Below are 23,565 nucleotides of genomic sequence, written 5' to 3'. Positions count from 1 at the left end.
AATATGATGTCGGATGGGTCTGAATTCTGAATTTGGCCACTCAGTAGCCAAGGAGACCTATCCAATTTACTTGAGGTTTTCTAAGCTCCATTTTTCTCATCTCTAAGATAATATAATAATGATAATAACAATGTCACACAGGATTATTGCAGAATTAAAAGCTATACTACCAGGTATATGCACAGTGCATGGCACATAGTAAATGCTCAAAAAACCATTCTCTTTTATTAATTTCAAAACAATTGCTAACAGATAAAATCCAAAAAGTCACGATTGTTTTTCAAGCTTTTCTCTTTAAGAGCAATATGATTTCAAATGATGTTACTCCTCTTTGCTACCACAAATGTCACCTGCATGGGTATGCAGCTATAGCTATTATTCCATATGAAAATAAAAAACTTACAATTTTAAAACATACTACTCAGGGGGAAAAAACCCACAACTCTAGAAAATTGAATGAATATTCAGCAGAGCCATTAAGCATGAGACAGAAAAACCTACAGAATTATTACATAAATGATGCCAATGTGAAATGAACAGAAATCCTAATAAGCTGTTTCAAAAAGTAAAATTACAACACTTTTCACAGAACAATTTTTGAGGACTATGAGTTTCCAATTACTTCTCACAGTGGGTATATCTAAAGATAAACTAGCTAATGAAAGTAGCAGAAAAAATAAACACCAAATTTCACATCTACGATTCTGACTATAATTCTACGGTCAAGATGGTCATTTGTCTTAAGAGTGCTGAAGCCACTGTAGTCACAGCTAGTGAAAATACATTCGGATTTCACAGGCTCACCTTTCCCAGTAGAGGGCAAGATTCTACCATATCTTGAAGTGAGCCTACCTATAATAAGGGCCTAGTCTGAGTTACAATCTATTCTCCATAATTATAAATGAAAGCCTAATTCATTAATTGGTAAGTGGTATTTTCCAGATTCAGACATTAATAGGGTCTGCATTAAACTCAATTCTAATAATAAATCACAAGATTTTATAACTTTTATATTTGAAATTTCATTATACTTATAAATATTTGACCTTAAAAAATATATTTTCTCATTGGGCCCAACATGTCAGCAACTGGGAGAAAAAACTAATAACTCCTAATATACACAGAAATTCCAAATGCTTTTGGTAAAAAATCCACAGTGAGATTCTAAACATACAATTCTGCCCCCAGAAATGGGGACATTCAAAAATAATCATTGTGCACTGACTTACGTCTCTTTCTCATCACCCACACTTCCCTGGGGCTTCAGGATGACTAAGTAACACAGAAAGAAGGAGTTTATATATTGTAAAAACTCTACTTCCTCCACCAAATCTCAGGAGTCAAAGATCAGACATCACCCTACACTCTTCCCTCATGAGTCAGAGAAACACTTATGAAGCACCTTGTTAATGTCAGGCAGCGACAATATCTGGTGGTGGAGATACAAAGATAAGCGAGGCTAAGCTACTGGTGGAGGCAGTGACATGACACTCAAATACTGACTGCCACAGAGATGTGTCACCAAGGTGCCCAGGGAGTAGAGAGAAGGCAGGCACCCTGCCCCCTCACACTCTGGGATAAGAATCACTTGCATCCTTCCTTCTGACTCCCTCATGTACTCGTTCTATGAAACCCCAGGATTTCTCCCTCTTGGAGAAGTTCCTCATTAATGAACCTTCTCTCTATTACAATAGCCTGAATAAAATCATCTCCTTGACTGTTCGGGGTACTCTAACTTTCACAGAGGGTATCATCTTGCTTTGACTGCAAGCCAAGGACAGGGAGCTAAGATTTCTCTTTATGTGTCAAGCCGTTTTGACAGGGCAGCCAGTCACAGCCTCGGATGATGAGAGACCCAGCTCTCACCGGAAAACCTTGGCCTCTCTTGGTGCCTCATTACATCAAATGTGACAGCATGTGCTTGGATAGACGTGTCAGGCTATGACACGTGCAGAAAGGGCTGTGGCCCAGCCTTTCGGAAGAAATATGCTCTGAGCAGTGGTCTTACATAAGTCTATTGCTTCAATTACCCAGAGGCTTCCCGGTAACACTTCCTTACAGGTTCTTCTGTTACTACACACCATGTGCACACTTACATACACATATACAACTTTACCGCCTGCACAGAAACCAAGGGACACGCACCCATTAGGAAATACCAAACTGAAAAGGCTTCAATGCACAAAAAAAAAGGATAAAAGTTTGATTTCTTTCTTGCTGATTTGCTTGAGTTCTTCATAGATTCTGGTTATTAGCCCTTTATTGGATGCGCAGCTTGTGAATATTTTCTCCCATTCTATAGATTGTCATTCACTCTGTTGATTATTTCCTTGGCTGTGTAGAAACTTTTTAACTTAATCAAGTCTCATTTATTTATTTTTTATTGTTGCTGTGATTACCACTGGGGTCTTCTTCATAAATTCTTTGCCTAGGCCGATATCTAGAAGAGTTGCTCCAACATTTTCTTCTAGTGTTCTTACGGTTTCATGCCTTACATTTAAGTCTTTTATCCATCTTAAATTAATTTTTGTGAGCAGTGAGAAATATTGATCCTGTTTCATTCTTCTGCATGTGGCTATCCAATTTTCCCAGCACCATTTATGGAGTAGGGATTCTTTTCCTCAGTGTACACTATTGTCTGCTTTGTCAAAGATCAGTTGGCTATATGTGGATGATTTTATATTTGAATTCTTTGTTCTGTTCCATTAGTCTATGTCTCTATTCTTGTGCCAATACCATGATGTGTTGGTTACTGTAGCCTTGTAGTATAGTTTGAAGTCTGGTAATGTGAAGCCTCCAGATTTGCTCCTTTTTCTTAAGATTGCTTTGACTATTGGGGCTCTTTTCTGGTTCACAAAGCACAGAACTATTTTTTCTACATCCGTGAAATATGACGTTAGTATTTTGAGGGGAATTACACTGAATCTGTAAATCACTTTGGGTAGTATGGACATTTTAGCAATGCTGATTCTACGAATCCATGAGCAAGATACGTTTTTCCATTTGTATCTTCTGCAATTTCTTTCCTCAGTGTTCTGTAGTTCTCTTCGTAGAGATGTTTCACCTCCTTAGTTAAGTATATTCCAAGGTATTTTATTTTCTTTGTAACTATTGTGTATGGTACTGAGTCTTTAATTTGACTCTCAGCTTAACTATTATTGGTGTATAGGAATGCTCTGATTTGTGTACATTGATTTTGTACCCTGAGACTTTGCTGAATTTACTAATTCTAAGAGTCTTTTAGTGGTGGAATCTTTGGGGTTTTCCAGATACAAAATCAAAATCAAACAACCCCATCAAAAAGTGGGCAAAAGATACGAACAGAGGCTTTTCAAAGTAAGATAGACAAATGTCCAATAAACATAGGAAAAAATGCTCAATGTTACTAATCAGCAGGGAAATGCAAATTAAAACCACAATAAGATACCACCTTACCCCTGTTAGAATGGCTTTTATTAAAATATCCAAGAATAATAGATGCTTGTGTGGATGCAGAGAGATGCTGTTGGTGGGACCGCAAATTAGTACAACCTCTATGGAAAACAGTATGGAGATACCTCAAAGAATTAAAGGTTCTACCATTTGATCCAGCAATCCCATTACTGGGTATTTACCCAAAGGAAAAGAAGTCATTTTATCAAAAATAAACTCAAATGTTTATTGCAACACAATTCACAATTGCAAAGATGTGGAGTCAACCCAAGTGCCCAATGATTCGTAAGTGCATTAACAAAATGTGGTATATGTATGCCATGGAGTACTACTCAGTCATCCCTCAGAAGAGGGATGACTTAATGACTTTTGCAGCAATTTGGATGGAACTGGAGACCATTATCCTAAGTGAACTATCTAAAGAATGGATAAACAAATGCCACATGTACTCACTATTAAATTGGAACTAATCGATGAGCACACATGTGCATAGAGGGAAATAAAACTCAACAGAAATCAAGCAGGGGATAGGGAGAGGAGGGGATGGGCAATAACGTATTTAATGGGTACAATGAACACTATCTGGGTGACGGGCACACTTATAGCCATGACTCAAGCATTATAAAAGTGATCCATGTAACCAAAAATATTTGTATCCACATAATATTTTGAAATAATAATAATAAAAAAAAGAATCTACAGTTGGTCCCACAGACCCTAAGCAAGATATAGTCTCCTCTTTATGTTCCCCACATTCTTTTCCTTTCCATTCTTTCTGTTCAGTTCTTGATTTCTTAATATTATAAAGCTATCACTGTATTTAAAAGTGCAATGAAGTCCTTTGGTACAAATTATATTCCCTAGTTACCAGTAAGGTTCAAATATCTAAATATCCTCCAAAGTTACTACTTTACCAAACTAAGTAACAATACTTCAGAAAAAAAAAAGAAAGAAAGGAAAAAAAAGTGAGTAGCATCCTCAAATTAGTCCTAAGAGTAAAAACTGGGAAAACGAACATATTTAGCAATTACTTATAGGAGTCAGCAAACTATAGTCCATAAGCTGCATCTGGCTGGCTTCCTATTTTTACAAATAATAAAAAATAGCAGACACAAAATAATAAGCTTTGTGGTTTACTGGAACAAAGTCACACTTGCTTTCTTATATATTGTGTATGGCTACCACAACAGAGGTGAGTAGTTACAACAGAGACCATTGGCCACAAGGCCAAGTATTCACTATTAATATCTGGCACTTTGCAGTAAAAGTTTGCCAACACTTAGGATAAAAGTATCAAAATTATTGCCTTACCACCAACAAAGAGAACAGCCCTAAACCTATTAAAAGTACAATTAAAACATCACTACTACAAAGTCATCATTACTTTCTTCTTTCGGATGGAATATGATTTTTCCTAATTCGTAGAGTTTCTACTCTTGTACAACACAATAAAAATAATACCAGCATCTATTGGACTAAACAGGCAGAAATGCTTCAAGCAGGGGTGGGGATTCTGATTTCAAGATTCTTCTTTTTTTAAGCAACATAGGAGGTAAGAAAAGCTTCATCTTTCTCTGCTGTACCCCTTTTAGTAAAAGGATTTGTTCTGCAAAATCTGGATTCAGTCAAAAGGTCCCACTTAAATTTCGCTTTAAGGATGCAAGTTCCCCACTCCTGCCTGAGAAAACTCCTCATGTTACTATTTCTCAACTTTAATATTAATATAATTATTTTTGTGAGACAACAATTACATTTTCTTTGCAGGGTTCATTGATTAAATAGTAAAGCTCAGGCACTCAGTAATGTTGAGTGTTTCCTCCTTTTTCTCTTGGTCTGATGATGGAGTCTGGCCTCTGTTAAAATAAATCTGGAAAGATGAATTAAAATGAGATTGTGAAGGAAGTTTAATAACAAGTTAAGGAATATGTTTCTGAAGAAGAGAGGAACATGATCCTGTCGGTGTGCTGCAGTGATAATTTTGGAGGCCATTGGGAAAGGATGAAGAGGGGAGACACGGGAAGCAAGGAGAGCAGTTGAAGACAACGTTACCCAGGCAGAAAGGATAAACACCAGAGACCTCACCCGGGCAATGAGAGCAAGAACAGGTAAGAGGAAACAGATGGGAAATACAGTCTCAAAGTTATTCTGTCAACTGACTTTAAGGTTACTGTCTTGTTTCTATTTTTTACAGTTGTTTGTATGTTTTTTTTTTTAAAAAGGACATTCTTAAGGAAATTTGATAGGTGCTAAGCTCCTTAAGAGGAAAGACCACACCTAATTTCCTTTTGTTCGGTATTTGCATCCCAACTGCACAGCACAGATGTCGCATGACAAACAGGGTTGGTCAAGCAAGCGCAACAAGGAGAGACCTGAGCAGTAGGTAGAAGTGAGGCTCAGATCCTGAGATAGTGTCTCCTTCACTTTCCAGCTGTTTGTTCCCAGCCCTCCATTTTCTCAGGCCAATATAGATTACAATGTCTAATTTTTAGGATTGTTTGAAGAAAGAGAGAGAGAGAGAGAGAGAGAGAGAACGAGCGAGAGAGAGAGCACAAACATGTTTGTATATGTGTAACATTTACAGAAATGGGCATTCAGTAAAAAGAAATTGTTACCAGTATTTCCACACTAGAATTATTCAAATATGAATAATGAATGTTAAGACAGTACTACAAAAGGTCTTTGCTTTCACATAAACTTGATCCACATCCTCCCTCCTTTTGAAAGAAACAGTTATTGGGTTCAGTTCTCTAAAAAAATATTGTAAAGGTATATTTTATTCTAGGAGATATGCAGTGGGAGTCAGTTTCAAGGAAGTACCTTGAAAAATTCAGGGAAAAAAAACCCACCATACTGAAAATGTGAGATACCTATATATCAAGTTCTAGCTTCGTAAACCTAATAATTTTCTCCTCACTCTATCCTGCAAGTGCACACCTCCTTATTGAAGGCTACAACATATCAAGGAATAAAGGTGTTAATAACTAAGTTAACTGAAACGTGCACCTATGGCAAGGTGTGTTCAGTAAGATACTGATGGAAAATACAGCTCAGTGGGCAGAGCAGAGGGTTTAGAGGGCCTCAGGTAGAGTGATAACAGAAAGGGAAAAATTAATGGAATCTGACCACTCTATCTCCCCAATACAAACCCAATTTAAAATGCGAGAAAAATAACTGAGCGTGACTTCTTGCTTTTTGAGAAACATTCAAGATCTCTTCTGATGTTTGTGAGGAGGCAAGTTTCTTCAGATAGCACATGGCATGGCCATTAACGTTCCCATTCTAGAGACTATCAATGGAATCGTCCTGTTACCACGAAAATGTCCCATCACGCAGAGTAGCTCATGTGCCTCCCCTTTGGAGGTAGGAAAAAATCAGCTTTCTTCAGGATCTTTCTCTAATTTTCTCCAAAGAGAAAGGGCACAACAATTTGTCACATCTAAAGGAAAAAAAAAATATCCAGACCATGGTTTTATTTACAAAGCATACTATCATCTGTACTGAACGATGAATTTAATGCCAAGTTGGAAATGAAGCAACAGCTCAGGAATTCTATATTCTTTTTGAAATGTCTACCTTGTGGAGGTCCCCCCCTCATTTAACTGTATTACATACAAGGCATTAAAAACAGTATGAACCTCACAGTGAGTTGGGGAAAAAAGGTCTCTGACACAGTCAAAATTCTTTCAGCATAGATTTTTTTTTATGAGATATGGATTTAAGTACATCTTAGCAAGAAAACAGAAATATAAAGCTTTGAAGTATTACCCATCTACTTACTAAGACAATCTGGATTTTCAATATAAATCAAGGGAAATGGCTTGAAAGCCTACAAGTAATCTGAAAAGTGTTTTCTTCTCCCGTGACTATGCTGAGTGGAAAATCTCTGTGCTGTTCTTTATCCTCATGTAACAGGAGAGTCAATGACATTTTAATGCAAAATCCAAGAACTATTCCAATTCTGCTAAAGATTTTAAAAGTCCTCTGGAGTTTAGGAAATCGATAGCAACTTTTATTTAAAGCCTTATTGAATGAAATGGAGTTTCTTTTAAATAAGTCAGCATGCCTAAGAAAATAAGTTTTACTAAAAACTGAATAGAGTTGTATATCATTTTAATAGTCCTTCACCTTCTGTTTTAATCTAGTCTTTACCATGTAAGATATATATATAACAGCCTCATATTTGATAGTTTTTGTGATTTTGCAACAATCTCTAGAATATCAGATATAGAAATGTTTTCTTTGCCAATATTTGGAAAACTGTGGATCCTCTTGTCATAAAACAAGTTATTAATATCTATTTCAGGTTCATCCAATAAACAACATACACAATTGTCATTTGGGTCAGACAATACTGTACCACCACCACGTGAAAAAAATACAAGCAAACTGCCAAAAATATCATGAGGAATGACTACTTTCCTCTAAGTGCACCAGAGGTCAACTGCAATGAGCATTCGAATGCAATGTCATTATGCTGGAATTGGATTTCTAAAGAAACATACAGAAGAATTTCTATCAAAATATCACAAATACTTACCCTCTCTGACCTCCAGCAGAATGTGATTTGCTGAAATGGCCATAGGCAATATCAATTCAAAGAAAAAGAAAATGTCTTTTGAGAAGGTAACACTTGATGACCAAACTGCAAAATTACTGGAGGGGGGGGAAAAAAAGACAGGGACGTCGCTGTCCCTTCCTGGATATGACAGACATGACCCCCAAAGAGCTGAAGGTAAATCAAATCACGTTTTAAAATTAACTCACAGGAGGATCTTGAATAAATTCCCCTCTTTACAATACTCTTGCTTTCCAGGCTAGAGATTAAACGCCCAGTCAAAGGCAAAGTACAGCACCAACATTGGCCCAGAGTACTGAGTTTGTTAGCTGATAAAATTAAATAATGCAAATCTTGCTGGCTTGCACGTTTTTGCACAGATGATACACCACATAGGCAACCTGAATGCCCTGCAACAGTGACTAGCAACCAGTGGGCCTGGGTTTAATTCCAATTTGAAACAGTATGGCCTCTGGTTTGCTACTTCTCCTATACGAATAAATACTGTGATTTTAGTGACCAAAGAGCAGGGCCAACTTTCTGGCTAGCATTCTTGTATTCAATAAATCTATTTTGGCAATATCTATGATCTAGGTGATCTAAGTAATATTCACTGTAAGACATTTTTAATGTATATTTTTTTTAACATGGAATTCACAAAAAAGTTATTTTCCTTTAGGGAAAAAAAAAAAGCCCATAAACATTTTTAAATTCCCTAGATTGAGCCTGTGCTATCATTAGATAGATTTGTAAAAAGGCTGCTCTCTGCTGTCCCAAAGTCTACAATCAGCGTCTTCCTCGTCTTCCTCCCTCCCTTCAATCTGTTGTTGCACTGACGCTGTCCTGACCACCTCATTCTCCTTAAACACACCGCTTCTTTCTGCAATGGTTTTACCACCACCATGTGCATGGTTCCCTAGAGAGAAAAAGCCTTCTTCGTTCATGCTTTCCCTTCAGTGATCCTGCCTTAATATCACAGTCCAGAGAGGAGAGGGGGTGGCAGAAAGGGCACCTAATCTGAGACCTTCCCTAAACCCTTTCTAAGGGGGCTCCTCTGCCAAGGCCTTTGCTCTCCTTACATTTCATTCCAGAATACCCTTGTGCTCCAGTGCAAGACAGTGAAAAAGTTAAATGAGCGCTATCAAGCAAGACGGTATAAAGACATGAATACACAACTCTTATTTTTAATTCTTCCCTAAGACTGCCTTCAGAAGAATCCTGTCTCTTTTTGCTGGTTGGCTTTACTTTCCTTGTTGTGGGAGGCAGTTATTAACTGTTACAAACTAAAGCTCCTGACAAAGGCTCTTTGACCTTCTACATGCTCAGTAAATTAAGAGATTCATCTATACTGGTATGGGCAGACCCTACTTTTAACACCTTGGCTAATGAATTTGCCCAAGAGAGGAACTCCAATCTCGGTAGGTACATGTCTGTGAAACTGAGGATTAAATATTCCAAGGGATGGATATACATGACAGAGCGATGGGGTACTTAAAGCCAATGAATAAACACTGTAGCTATTTTGGAAAAAAACATTTTTAGAGTGGAGTAAAGCAGTTACATTATGGAACAGAATGCAAACTTTGGTTAATTGCTAGGATAAAGCAGAAAAATTCAAATGAATTTTGAGCTTACTGTAGCTGCCTCCTGCTATGATACCCAGGCCCCAAAGGGCCAGCCTCTCTCCACTCAACTTTGAAGCTAAGTAGAAAAGTTTGCTCATCACTGCCTTAAGTAATTACCTAGGTCTCTCTCAGGATTCTATCTCTGCTGAATATGTAAGTCATGACTCTGTTGCACATCTATGAAATATGAAATAAACTAGGAAAACAAAACATACAACAAAATGATGGGAATGATGTTGATATTACTTTGTCCTCAAATTTGCTTTCAATACTTAAAGTAGTAACAGTGTCCCTGCTAATTTAAAGCTCAGGCTTGGCAACCTGAGGTAAATAAAGATGTATAGTTAATTCTTACTGCAATGTCTCAAAAATCTGGTACAGGTACACTTTACAACTATTATCGAAACTTACAAATAATTAGTCTGGTCCACTTAATAATATGTAACACTTTGCACATGCTGCTGCTTCTGCCAGGAACACTCTTCCTTCTAGTTCTCTACATTGCTGATTCCTTCTCACCCTTCAAGTTCACCTCTTCAGAGAGTCTTTTCCTAACTACCCCATCTAAAGCCATCCCTTTTCATCCGTCTCTAAGTATTTTATTATCCTGTTTATTTCCTTTAAAGCAATTCCCACAATTTGTAGTTAAGTGGTAATTATTTACTCTTTTATCATGTGTGTGCCTCCTCCCATCAGAACAGAATAGAATCTTATTTATTGCCACATCTCTACCTCTACTGAGTGTCAATAAATACTTTTGAATGAAAGGCTGATGCTGCACAGCATTAGAAATAAAGAGCAAGCATTTCTCACAGACTTTTAAAACTCTAAAAAAAAAAAAAAAATCAGATCTTGGAGCTATTATAATCTGGCTCTTTTTTCTTACAAACCTAAAAAGAAACTGAAGCTCAACCATTCTCCCAAGATCCTTTTAGAATTGCAAGTTTGGGGCTGAGTCAGGAATAGTCTTCCATCTCCCTGTCTCCCACACCAGGGAGCTTTCCAAACCAAGCTGTTGTTTCTTCTAGTTTCACTTTATTATTCCTACAGGATGTATAAACAGTGCTGAACACACGTGAAAACCAAATGTTTGCTTCTTTTCCCATAAATTGTCTTTTTGTTGTTGTTTTGCCAACTACAGTGGAAAAGAAAACACAGAAGACACTGTATGCCATGCAAAGAGTCTGATCTCAATGCCACGTGCAGAAGAGATGGGATCCACTGCAACCCAATCATATTCTGCAGCGCAGTATGCCTGGAAGCCTCACCACTGCTGCTGACATGGACAGAGCAACTGCCATACTCACGACATGAAGTATGGTTTTAAACCAGGAGAAGTAAATGCTATATGCACTGACATCTCACATATCCAAAAAAATAAATTAATGTAGCTAATACATACTTCAGTAGCTATGCCTATTTCCCTCAAAGGGGGCAAGTTTAAATTCAAGTGACCAGGAAAAAAAGAATTCTATGAAAAAAAGAAGGATCATATAAGCAAGAACCGTAACAGTCACAAGTCACAAATCCACTGGGCAACTCCTAGACAACACGGTTTACTGATCTGGAATCAAACCCACTGATTAACAAGCTCAACGGTAAGCGGTAACTAAGCCACCACATCTGTGAAGACATTTCTCCTTGTAAGAAATATGGTGTCTTAAACAACTTCTTTCCAACCTCCTACGATATCTGTATAATCTGTGGTGCTTAGGTCAAGGTTCTTCCCTCCAGGCAGCTGCACTCCACTGCCCACAGTTCCCAGGCTAGAAGTCATGGCTCAAAATTCCCCTCCTCAGGATCTGTAGTCAGATTAACAAGCCATTCTCTAATCCTCAAACACAATGGCTGACTCATCTTTCCTGGGCCAGGACATTTTTACTACTTTGAAGTTAACTATTTCTTCATGTGTATTTGTCCACCTAGCCTATCATTCTTGAGTGCAATGTGATGGAGGGCCAAGACCGTGTTGGTTTGTTAATGTAAGTCCCTGCACTGACCTCTATTTTCCAACTAAACTGACAGAGAGTCTTGCTTCTGGACATTACAATGCCGATATAAAATTCTTATTTCTGCAGACCATGTTTTACTGTGGTCGAGATTCTCAATGGTAAAAATGAGGCCCAAAGTCACTGGTGCCATGTAACATTGGCAAGTCTGTCTGCATGCATTCAGTATATTTTTAAAAAGAACATGAGATTAGCTTTTTTTTTTATTTTTGAGACAGAGTCTTGCTCTGTTGTCCAGTAGAGTGCTGTGGTGTCAGCTTAGCTCACAGCAACCTCAAACTCCCGGGCTCAAGCAATCCTCCTGCCTCAGCCTCCTATGTAGCTGTGACTACAAGCGTATGTCACTATGCCCAGCTAGTTTTTTACATTTTTAGTTGCCTGGCCAAATTTCTTTCTATTTTTTAGTAGAGACGGTGTCTCACTCTTGCTCAGGCTGATCTCGAACTCCTGAGTTCAAGCAATCCTCCCACCTCAGCCTCCCAGAGTGCTAGGATTACAGGCGTGAGTCACCATGCCGGGCAGAGATTAGCTTTTAAGTTAAGCAAGATGATAGTACTTCGAATAATGCAAATCCAAAAATGGATAAATTACTAATCCCATTAGTTCCAAAGTTTAGAATATTTACCCATTCACGAGACAAATGATATTAGAATTCAGTGACTAATGTTATAGTATTTTTTTTAAAACACAGTCTTGCCTTGTCACCCCAGCTAGAGTGCAGTGGCCTCATCATAGTTCACTGCAACCTCAAACTCTTGGGCTCAAGTGATCTTCCTTCCTCTGCCTCCTAGGTAGCTGGGACTACAGGTGCATGCCACCTCGCCCGGTTAATTTTTTCTATTTTTAGTAGAGACAGGGTCTCACTCTTCCTCAAGCTGGTCTCAAACTCCTGGCACAGGCATGAGCCACTGCACCTGGCCACATTATAGTATTTTTAAAAACCTGTGCCAAATGTATATAAAAACTGGGAAATAGGGAACTATTTTATCTGTAACCAAGAAATGGTGCCCTATTTAGCTTACAGAGATTTTTGATAAAATCTAAAGCAGATGTAGGTAAATGCAATCCTATGTGCCTCAAATTTCTAAAAAATTCATTCATTATACATTCCAAACAGTCACAAAACTCAAATAGGGTACACTATCAACAACTGCTTGGCTAGACCAGTTAGACATTTTTTTAAGCAGTCAAAATGATACATCCTTAATGCTTTGCATTAAAATCAATGATATCCTTACCCCTAAACAAGAAAGACCTTTTAATTAAATTGTGGTGCTTTTTATATAAATTAAAAAATTTTATATAAATTCTTATATTAATTAAAAAATACATAAGTTCCAAATAGTATTTAATATAATTATTCTAATACCCTGAAAAGTTTTGCACTCACACATTATTAGCACATGAATTTCAAGTGTACTGATTACTACAGAAGCAAACTCATATTCCATTCAAGCTACCGAGGAGAGGAATTTAGATAGGAATATAAAAGAAATTTTTTGTAATTTAAATAACTATTGTAAATAGCATTTTTTAAAAATTAACACAGTGCTGAACTCAGTAAATTATTTTGTTAAAGCAAAATTATACTTTACCTTTGTACTAATATGTTACTCAGGAAATATCGACATTGCCAAACACGCAACAGATGCTCAAAAAGCGTTAAAAAATGACCTTCACATAGAATGAGCTCACAGTTAGTTGGGGCTCTGGTCTGTGCAAGAAGGTAAGAGCATCATGCTACCGTGCTGCATATATACAACATTAAGGCAAGCCACATGTGGCTAACAGAAACTAGCTTCTGCAGGGTGTTCATTCTGTTGTTTCACAAAGGCAAGCGATGTTCAGCTCCACCAAAAATGGTAGGAGAAGGTGAATGGACAGACCTTCTAACATTTGTATATTAAACGTATCAATAAAGGAGTGTGTGTGTTTGGCATTTTCTTAGGTATGAAAAATTATTTGACCAATATAAATCAGCATCTCCACTGGAGCTAACGATTAATGCAGAAACAAAACGAAGGTTGAGAGAAAATGAGACCAATTTGGGAAATGTGAACTAAGCAGACTATTATTGTTGAAAAAATATATTTTGAAATGTCAAACTTTTCTCAACATTTAAATCCTGTAAATCACTTACCAGAATCGGATTGTCAAGATTATAGACCCTGCCTCAGAAATTTTTTGTAAATCTGTATATGATTTCTTCCCCTAAAATAAATTCATCAATGTAAATTAACTAGGAACTTTCTTTTCTTGGTTTTCTGATGTGGTAAAAATTTTGGATTAAACATATATAATTAAACATTTTAATGAAAATGGGGAAACACAAAATTATCCCCAAACTAGTATATGAAAGTGTTTATATTCTTTATAAAAATTAGTACGGAAATTAATGTAACACATGTAAACAAGGCATTTAAATTTTTTACTAAGGTTATTTATTTTGACAATAGTTCATACTACGACTTCTTAAGTTAATATGAAAAATCAATAACATAATTATATACCTAAGATATTTATATATAAATATACATAAAAATATGCATACAAAATGCTGACAATAATGTCAAGTACATCTAACTTAGAAAGAATAAAATACTATAAAAATATAAAAATAGAAATTTAAGGACAAATATGGGGGTGTTTTTCTTTATTCTTTCACAACATTACTTTTGAAATTTAAATATTTATCTTGGTTTGGTTACATGCATAAAACCATTACATCACCTAGCAATATTAAATAATGCTAAACTATAATTTCTAAATAAAACCACTATGTAATTTTAAAATTAATATAAGTCTGAAATCCACATACCTGAACCAACCTCTTTTTCCTCCTCTTCAATGTTGTTTTTGATGCTATCATATTCCTCATCAATGGTCTGGTTACCACGCATCTGAGATAAAATTCTACGGGCCTTCTGAGTCTGTCCTTTCTGAATAAGCCATCGAGGACTTTCAGGCAAAAAGAGAAAGCCAAAAAACTGTATCACTGCTGGAATCGCTGCAAGTCCCAACATGTACCTGCAATAAGAAATCCACATTTATTGTAAAATTTGGTCTTACTAGCACTGAGTTATGTGCTCACTACATACTTCTGTGTTTGTGTTGATCATAATAATATCTAATGCTAAATTAGTCAGAATTATTTTCTTTTTATCATGTGTGTATGCATGTGTCATCAGAAAAAAAGGATATTTTTATGCTGTATTAAAAACTGAAAATGAGAAAAATATAATTACTTCTCTCTCACACAAACTACAGTAAAGAAGAATGGATAAAAGTCACGATGATTATGTACACACATTCTGAAACAAACATATCAGGAAAAACATAATTACCATCTTTATCTAATACTAATGCACGTAATTCTGTATTTCACAATATAAAGTAGAGCTAAGACTAAAAACACTCTATGGTATCTGCTTAAAAGACATACTTTTTATTAAAATAAGTGCTCAAATTTGTTTTGTTACATTTTCTTATTTCATTTTGCCATCGAGCATCGTGTTAACCATCATTAACTGAGCAGTGAGGTCCACAGAAAAGGAGACAGACTCAGAAGCAGGTAATCCTAATTAAAATGACTTCAAATATAAAAAGCTGCTGATGTTTTAAGTTACCTGTTATCTTCTTTAAATCTCTATTCTTAATGATTGGCAAAATTCAAAATAGCAAATAAGAATATCATTTTAAATCCATCAGAGAAATAACAAAAATAGTAATACGAATATATCAATATCAAAGATCTCTCCAAATTATTACAATCACCAGATTTGTCTCCTAACATCTCCTAACATTGCTAGGATTCAATCTTTTTGAACGGAAGGGGTTAAATTAGAAAAACCTCCAGGTCTCTTTCAAATGGAAACTTCTAGGAATCTAGGACAACTGGATGTTTTCTGTAGATCCAAGTTCCCCAGGTATATTCCAAGGTAGAGTCATAACAATAGAGATCAGAAGGCCAATTCCATTTCTGTAACAGGCTATACTGATATTTATACCTGAATCAATATTCTTTTCAAAGCTATTCTACCTTTTAAGCTATGCTAAACCCTAAGTATAGTAGCCTTAAAGGTTCCAAAGATACATTTCATGAAGTAAGGCTACGATTTTCCAGGCAATTTCATTTTAATTCCAAAAAGTAGAAGAAAAAAATGTAATTGTCATATGAGTGGTAAGAATATCTCCTATTTAAAACTACAAACTAAAACTACATGTGGAAACAGAAAAATTAACTAAGATTTAGAAAGTAAACAGAGCATTTATGAATGACCGACTAAAGGAATCACTTGGCCTGCAGTATCAAAAGAAATCTTACTAGAAGTATTTTATACTTTAGCCCATGGGTGGCGATAATTATACCAATATGTAATCACTCCCTCCTTTGCTCACCCATAGAACACAGTTTTTTAACCTAACGTATGTCATCGTATCTTGTATTATAGCACAGCCCCAGTAGAGTATCTTACACACAATAAGCATTTGGTGAGCATTTTATGAAATGATATGAAAGCAGCTATGTATCTAAACTTTCTGTATTAACTAAACAGAAAATAAGTGCACTTCAGACTCAGATGGCAATATTTTATGTGGCAACTCTTCTGAATCACCTAGCTCTGCAAACCTACTTGCACAGTAACTCCTTCCAATCAGACCATTTGTTATCCTAGATATATTTAATAAGTAGACCTTCTCTTCTGGAAGGGTCTTCAGATGATAGCTAGAGAGATCAGTTCACGCAAATACATATTTCCAGCCTCTCCTAATATGTTAACCTATACAACCAAATCTGTTATTTAAATGTTTTATTGCTGAAAATAAATAAAATTTCCATGTGAGCTGTGTTCTCTCAAAGAACTTCAAAGAAATGGTTATCCAATATTGACAATTACTTAAAAGTGGGGAAAAAAACGTAGACACTAAATATACCGGATTAGGAGATACATTTTAAAAGTCCTAAAGATAAAAGCCTTATGTTTCATTTCTCTATAGCTCTCATGATCTTTCCAAAGAAAGATCCTGAATTAGGATTAAAGGGCTGCCGAGAGTGCTTCAAAACAGCACTTGAAATGAATATAGAAAGTGAATCTTTTTCAGGCCCAAAGATGTTCACGTAATACTTCGTTCTTTACTACTATTAAATCCCAGTACACAGTATTTTTATGAAGTTTAAAGAAGAAAAGAGAAGGGAAGGGAAGAGAAAAGAGAAAACAAAAAGAGAAATACAGACATACATATTAGCCTATGTTTCTTAAGTGAGCAACAGAAGACAGAATACTTAAGCCCTCTAGCCTTTTAAAACCTTTAAGTCTCAAAAGTCTAGGTCTGAAATGTACAATTCAGTGTCCTATACTAAGGCTGGGAAAAGAAATTCACATTCTGCTTCCAATCTTTAAAGATATTAAAGTTTCTTTCCAGAAACAAATCAAGAAAAAATGCTTTATACATTTATATCCTAGCACTTCTCTCCTGCAAGTAAAACAAAAGCTTATATTATGATTTTTAATTACCTTTCATGATAAAAGTGTTTTGATACCAATAATTTTCATGGCTTTCTAGAAATCTAATACGCAGATCAAAGGTAGCTATGATATATGATAGAGGGAACATAGGAACAGATTTGGGTGTCACTTCAGCTCTGGGCATGCTAACCACAAGAACACGGTGAAGTTACTTAACATTTTAACACACAGGTGACAGTGTCTATTTCATAAGACTGCTGAGAGAATTAAGTGAAATAATTCAGTCAGTACCTAGCAGAGAGGATGTTCAGCAAAAAAAGTTTTACCTTCCTAAACTTCTAACCATGCAATCAATTCATTGAAACTTGCCTGTCCTGGCTACATTATCCACCCAAACTTCCAGCAGGTAGAACCAATTTCTTTTTTGAGGGAAAATCGTTCTTCTGATGACATGCAGACTGGAGAATAGGAAAGATATATATGAGTTGCTTTGCTGTGGTACTGATAAAAAAAACTTCAATATAAGACTAAAAGAGCAGGAAATCTATAAACCTAGCTAAGGCAACATTAGGGACTAACCATCAGTCCTCTAAATCCAAGGAAACCAGGAATCAGACGAATGCCAGAGTATTGTGATGTACTAGGGCAGGCAGTCCCCAAACAAGCAAGAGTCCCCTATTGACACAGGAGATCTCATTATTATAAATTAAATCAAGGTTCCAAACCCTGGCTTCACATTAGAGTCACCGAGGGGGCTTTTAAAACACACTAGTGTCCAGGCCTCACCCTCCCCCAGGAATTTTGATTAAGTGGTCTGGGCTCTGGGCCCAGGGAATTCTGTTTTATTAATAATCCAAACTCTCCAGGTGGTGCTAATGTGCAGTCTAGGCTGAGAATCAGAAATCTAAAAGCTTTAAAAACCCAGGGGGTGAAAATGAACAACAAGCACCCAAGGTCCACACCTTAAGGCAAAAGCCATTTATCTTCTGGAGGCAAGAGAGCACACCAGGGTGACATAAAGGGAAAGTATGCCAGGTCAAGCGAAACGCCAAGTCTTCCTGAGCTCTAAAAATCTTCAGTGTGTTCTTTGCTGTCATGATCACTCACAAAAGATAAAATCTTTTAAAAATCTTTTAAACTTGAAGTTAACAAATGAAGTATTTTCTGGCACAGTTAGTATCAGTGACTGCCTATCAGAAAACTAAGAGAACCCTCTGCAGGGCAGGAATGCTTTCAAATGGTGTGGTTAGATCAGCTATTAACAAGAAAAACCAATTCCACCTATTTCACCTCAAGTTCAGCCTTCTTCCCAGTTCCTAGAACCAAAGCTCTATGAATCAAAGATCTTACATTCCAGGGGGCCACCCCTCCCACCATGGCTAGGCTGAGCAGTCCTGATGCTTTCAGCAGATGGCCAGGTGCCCCCCACCAAGCCAAACAGGTCCTTCACTGTCAAACAGAATATTCACTGTCATTCTTGTTAAAGGAATCATGTTGCTTTAACCTATGTAATTAAAGACAAGTATCCTCTAATGTCTATATGGCTATTTAAGACACAGAATTTCATAATAATCATCCCCTTCTCTGAAACAATAACATGGATTGGTATGTGACTTATTCTTTAGTAGTTGTCCAGAGGGGTGATGATTATGTTCCAAATACACCAAAATCTAATTGAATGTACAGGCTCAGCTTGGACACCTAATCATTTAACAACAACAGTAACAGCAATAGTATCAGCTAATATGTAGCACTGTTCAAAAAACTTAAGATACATTAACTCCTATGTCTTGACAACAACCCTATGAAGTAGGAACCATTATTAGCCCCACTCTACAGACAAAGAAATAAGGCACAAAGAAGATACATGGCTAGTATGTAACAAAACAATTAAAATCCAGGCAGTCTGGCTCCTATAATAATGTTTATTGTAAGTCAAGCAATGTTAAATGTTTAGTAACTACCTGATAAGTAATTCTGTAGAACTCATAAAAAAAAAAGAGGCATTAATTTACCTTAGCTTCATGTTTAAAGAATTCTGAGGTTCCCTTTGGAAGTATTATTCACTCCCCTCTGTTGAATGCAGTAAAACACAGCAGCAATAACAAAGCCAACAGCAGGGTTCACTAGGAGCCATCTCTCCCCCAATCATGCCAGCCCAGTGTCCAACACAGTACCACCCGTTGGGCTGGGTAAACTGCAAGCTGGATTTAACTAATACAGGTCTGCTAGTTGCAAATGGAATACCGTATTTTTCTCTCAACACCCATCCTTATTAAATCAGAACTCCCAAAGAACATTCCTGTAAAAATAGTTGACAACTAGTCAAAAGAAAATACCTCATGTGTAAGGGGGTAAACTGGTACCGTTTATTTTGAACACTGTGTGAAATGAAAGTTTTATTTCATTTTTCTTTAACATACATTGGTAAACTTTCCATGAGGGGAAAAAATATAGGTAAAAGGTAGATATTTTACAAAATTATTGTGAGCAAAAAAATTTCATTTGTGAGATTTGACACTTTTTAAAATATTCTGGATGACAGACATGTGTTAGATCTAAAATTGCTTTTCTCTAAACTTTATTTTTCAATCTCTACTTCCCAAAGGCCTCCTCAAGTGTCACTCCTGCCAAAGGGAACTGTGCAGGAGTGAAGAAGTGTATCCCGTATTCACATTCTGTTTAGTTCTCTTCTCCCCTCAGTTCCTGTTACTCCTTAAATTCCCAAATGACATGAAAAGGTTGCTGGTGTCTTACACTAGAAGATCTATATGATCGATGGTTTTAATTGTAAAACAGAAAAACTATCATAGCTAAGGGAACTTTATTACAATCTGTTCTATTTAAAACAAACTGTATGCAATGCTTTTATAGCTCTTGTGGAACTGAACTCTACTAAGGGAAGACACTTTTCACTTTGAGATGCACAGTAAAGGTTTTCAGACACCATAGTCATTTAGTCAATTATCCTCCTAACGGGCCACAAGAGCATTAAGGTACAGTTCAATAATCACTTCCTTACTGATTTCCCAACCTGATGTGGTCAAAACTCTGTTTCCAAACAAAATCACCGCCTTATATTTTTTAGTCACAGAAAATCTTGATATTTCTTTGAAACACTAAGATTGGCTCAGTGACAATCTCTGAAACTTAGTCTGAGTACAATGAGGCTTTCTAGCAATATTCTTTTCTAACATCCAACACTGTCTTAAAATGAAAAAAAATCAAGTGACAAAACTGTATTTGTAATTCCAATTATTTTATTTCCATCCTGTCTTCTAGCTTACATTCTGTTTATATCCATTTGCTACTGATTAACAAATCATGTCCATGTTATGCAATATTGAATAGCTCAATTACAGGAATATCATAAATATTAAGATGCTTTATTTTTTAAAAGTCTACAGCTTCAAATTGGCATCCTTTCACACGTAACTGTGAAATAAACTCTGAATCTTTTTTTCTGAAACAGTTTACTGAAAATAAAAGGTTTAGTGATTAGAATTAGTAGATTCTTTGAAAATGTTATGTAATGAAGATTTATTGTGCTTGCTTGGAAAGCTAAGGCTGAATTTCCTTGTGATTTCTCTGAGCTGTTACTCAGTTGTTTACCCAGCAAACATTTCCTGAATGTACGTTCAATGCCAAGCACAAAGCAAATCACTAAGCATCAGGAATAAACTTACTCAGAGATGGTACAGTGCTATGTAAATCTGACAATATCCCTTAGGCTGGAACTTTCCAATGATAAACAGACTAGTGAAACATCTTCCCCTTAAACAGGCATAACCCAAACCCCCTCAACTATATCCAAGAACACTGTTCCCTCAGCCCTACATCCAGAGCTACTGAACTACATTGTTCAACATTCCTACTTTGATTTTGAGTTTTTTCAAATACTTCTCATATACTTAATTAATAATCACATGAGTGATGTGTTTACTGAAAGGTCTCTATCTTTGGATTTACAAAAGAAATGGTCATCATTATATATTAATAACAAGATATATACATAAAACAGTCACCAAACATAAATTATGATTTACATAATGTTTCTACTTAATGCAAAAATCTTACATGCAAAAAGATACCACTGAATTTAGCCACCTGCTATGGTTATGTTATAGCAACTTACTTGATAATATATTCTTAAATTTTAGTTCATGCCTCACAACTCCATTTTAACAGATAAAATAAGAAAACACTGTCAAATTGAGATACCAGCCTGGTAAGTTAATTTTCCTCTGCCACCAAGGACCAGGTAGAACATCAACACTGATGACTGATATACCTGATTATGATGGCAGCTGGAGAAAAAACATGAGATGGTTGGGCTGGAAGTACATTAAAAAAAAAAAAAAAATCAATGTGTGACAGTTGGAATCTTTCAAGTTAAATGTAGGTAAAGCCAAGGCAATGACTCATAACTGGAATCCCAGTTACTCAGGAGGCTGAGGTGGGAGGATCCCTTGAGCCCAGGAGTTGGAAGCCAGCTAGGGAAACATAGTGAGACCCCTAACTCAAAAAAAAAAAAAAAAGGGTACATGATACATGATCAGCAAATGAGCAACTTCTGTGTTACCTAGAGATTCTGTGTAAACTGTAAAGAGAAAAATCATTAAAAAATAAGTAAGCCTAACAAAATATTAACTCTATCTATATAGCTTAAGGTTAGAGTGTTGTGATTATAGAAGCAACAAAATGTTCTGACAGAAAAAGATGTGATAGTGTTTAAACCAATGAATGTGGCATTTTTCACAGGTATTAGGTAGTTTTAAACTATATGGCAAAATAAATTAAAAACTAGACAAAATTCACAGTATTATTGCTGAAAATAATGCACGCAAACACCTTAACATATACACATACCCTTTTTATTTTTTTCAAACTCTGAAAATCTTCCTAACCTCTGGGCTAGGGATTATGGAGATAGAATAATGATCAACAGACATCCCTTGTTCCAAGGGGCCTATAGCCTAGTAATCATCTGACAAAAGAGGATTATTTAATTGCTACGATGAGGGTTTCGGCACAATGTAGGAATAAGAACAGTAGAGTTATTTCAACAGAAGCTATTAGAAAAGCCTTCATGGCAGAAATAACATTTAAATTACTCACTGGCCAATGCAGAAAAGGAAAATAATGGAGAAAGCCAACGTAAGGTTGAAATTAATTTTTTTTTTTTAGGTAAAACTAACAAAATGCAGAGATCTAAGACATACTCATTCTAAGAGTTTTGAGAAAATACACACACATTTGTAACCAGCATCCTAATCAAGAAATAGAAAGTTTCCATCATTCTAGAAAGTTGTTCCCTTATACCCCTTCTCTAGTCAATTCCCATAGCAACAGACAACCACTGATAGAATTTCTGTCCCCCCAGCTCATTTTGCACATTGATGAGTAATCGTGGAGAACGTACTCTTCTGGGTCTAGCTTTTCTCAATCAGCATGTTTTCAAAATTCATTCATGTTGTTGTTCCTTCTATTTCACTGATTTATCTATCCTTATCAGACTGTCTTGATTATTTTAATGTTATAGTAAGTCTTGAAATCAGACAATGAATCCTCCAACTTTGTTCTTCAAGATAGTTTGGGCAATTCAGGTGCTTTGATTTTCCTTAACAATTTTAGAATCAATTTGTCTATTAGAATGAATGTAAATGGTGATAGCAAGTATCTTTGCCTTGCAAACAATCGTAAGGAAAAGCATCATCCTACACCACTCAGTAAAGGTGGCTGTAAATTTTCTGTGCATGTGGATGTCCTTTATTGAGTTGAAGAAATGCTCTTCTATTCCAGTTTGCTGAAAGGTTTTACCATAAATGAGTGTTATTCTGTCAAAGATTTCTTCTGTAACTACTGAGATCATTGTGTAGGTTTTCCTCCACTGAATAATTTCAATTTGGTGAATTGCACAGTTTAATTACCATTGCTAAACCAACACAATTTCCTGAGAAAAATGACTTTGTCATAATGTATTCCCCTGTTAGATACTGATGGGTTTAGTTTTACTAATATTTTGTTAAGGATACTCTGGTCTGTGTCCATGAAATTAGTCCAGAATTTTCTTTTCTTGTAACAACATAGGCTATTATATTAGAGTTATGCTAGCCTCAAAAACGCAGTTGGTAAATGTTCCTTCCACCTCTATTTTCTTAAAGCTTTTGTTTAAGGTAGATGCTATTATTTCTTCCTTAAATATTTTATACAATACACCAGTGAAACTATCCAGGCCTGGAGTTTGCTTTCCAAGTAGGTTATTAATAATGATTCAGCTTATTTAACAAATATAAGGATACACAGATTTTTCATTTTTTCTTGTGTCTTGTTTCATTTTTCTTTTCTATGGACACAAGAATTGTGATTGTTAAGCAACATGTCCCTCCCATCTAAGTTGCTAAATGTATTGCCAAAATGTGTTCACAGTATTCCATCATTACCCTTATAACATCCGTAGAAATGATATGCCCTCT

General features: G+C 36.1%; 1 protein-coding gene across 1 annotated transcript in view; it reads right to left on the bottom strand.

Annotated features, from left to right (window-relative positions):
• The window catches only part of SLC2A13 (solute carrier family 2 (facilitated glucose transporter), member 13), a 388,439-nt gene that overhangs the window by 262,201 nt on the left and 102,673 nt on the right, over positions 1-23,565 (bottom strand). The window contains exon 3 of the mRNA XM_012638430.1: positions 14,440-14,648. Coding sequence (XP_012493884.1) covers positions 14,440-14,648 — 209 coding nt within the window. The remainder of the gene's footprint in view (positions 1-14,439; positions 14,649-23,565) is intronic.

The sequence above is a fragment of the Propithecus coquereli genome, unplaced genomic scaffold (assembly GCF_000956105.1).
Source record: "Propithecus coquereli isolate 6110/MARCELLA unplaced genomic scaffold, Pcoq_1.0 Scaffold13, whole genome shotgun sequence".
In the NCBI taxonomy this organism is placed as follows: domain Eukaryota; kingdom Metazoa; phylum Chordata; class Mammalia; order Primates; family Indriidae; genus Propithecus; species Propithecus coquereli.
This window is presented reverse-complemented; position numbering and strand designations above follow the sequence as displayed.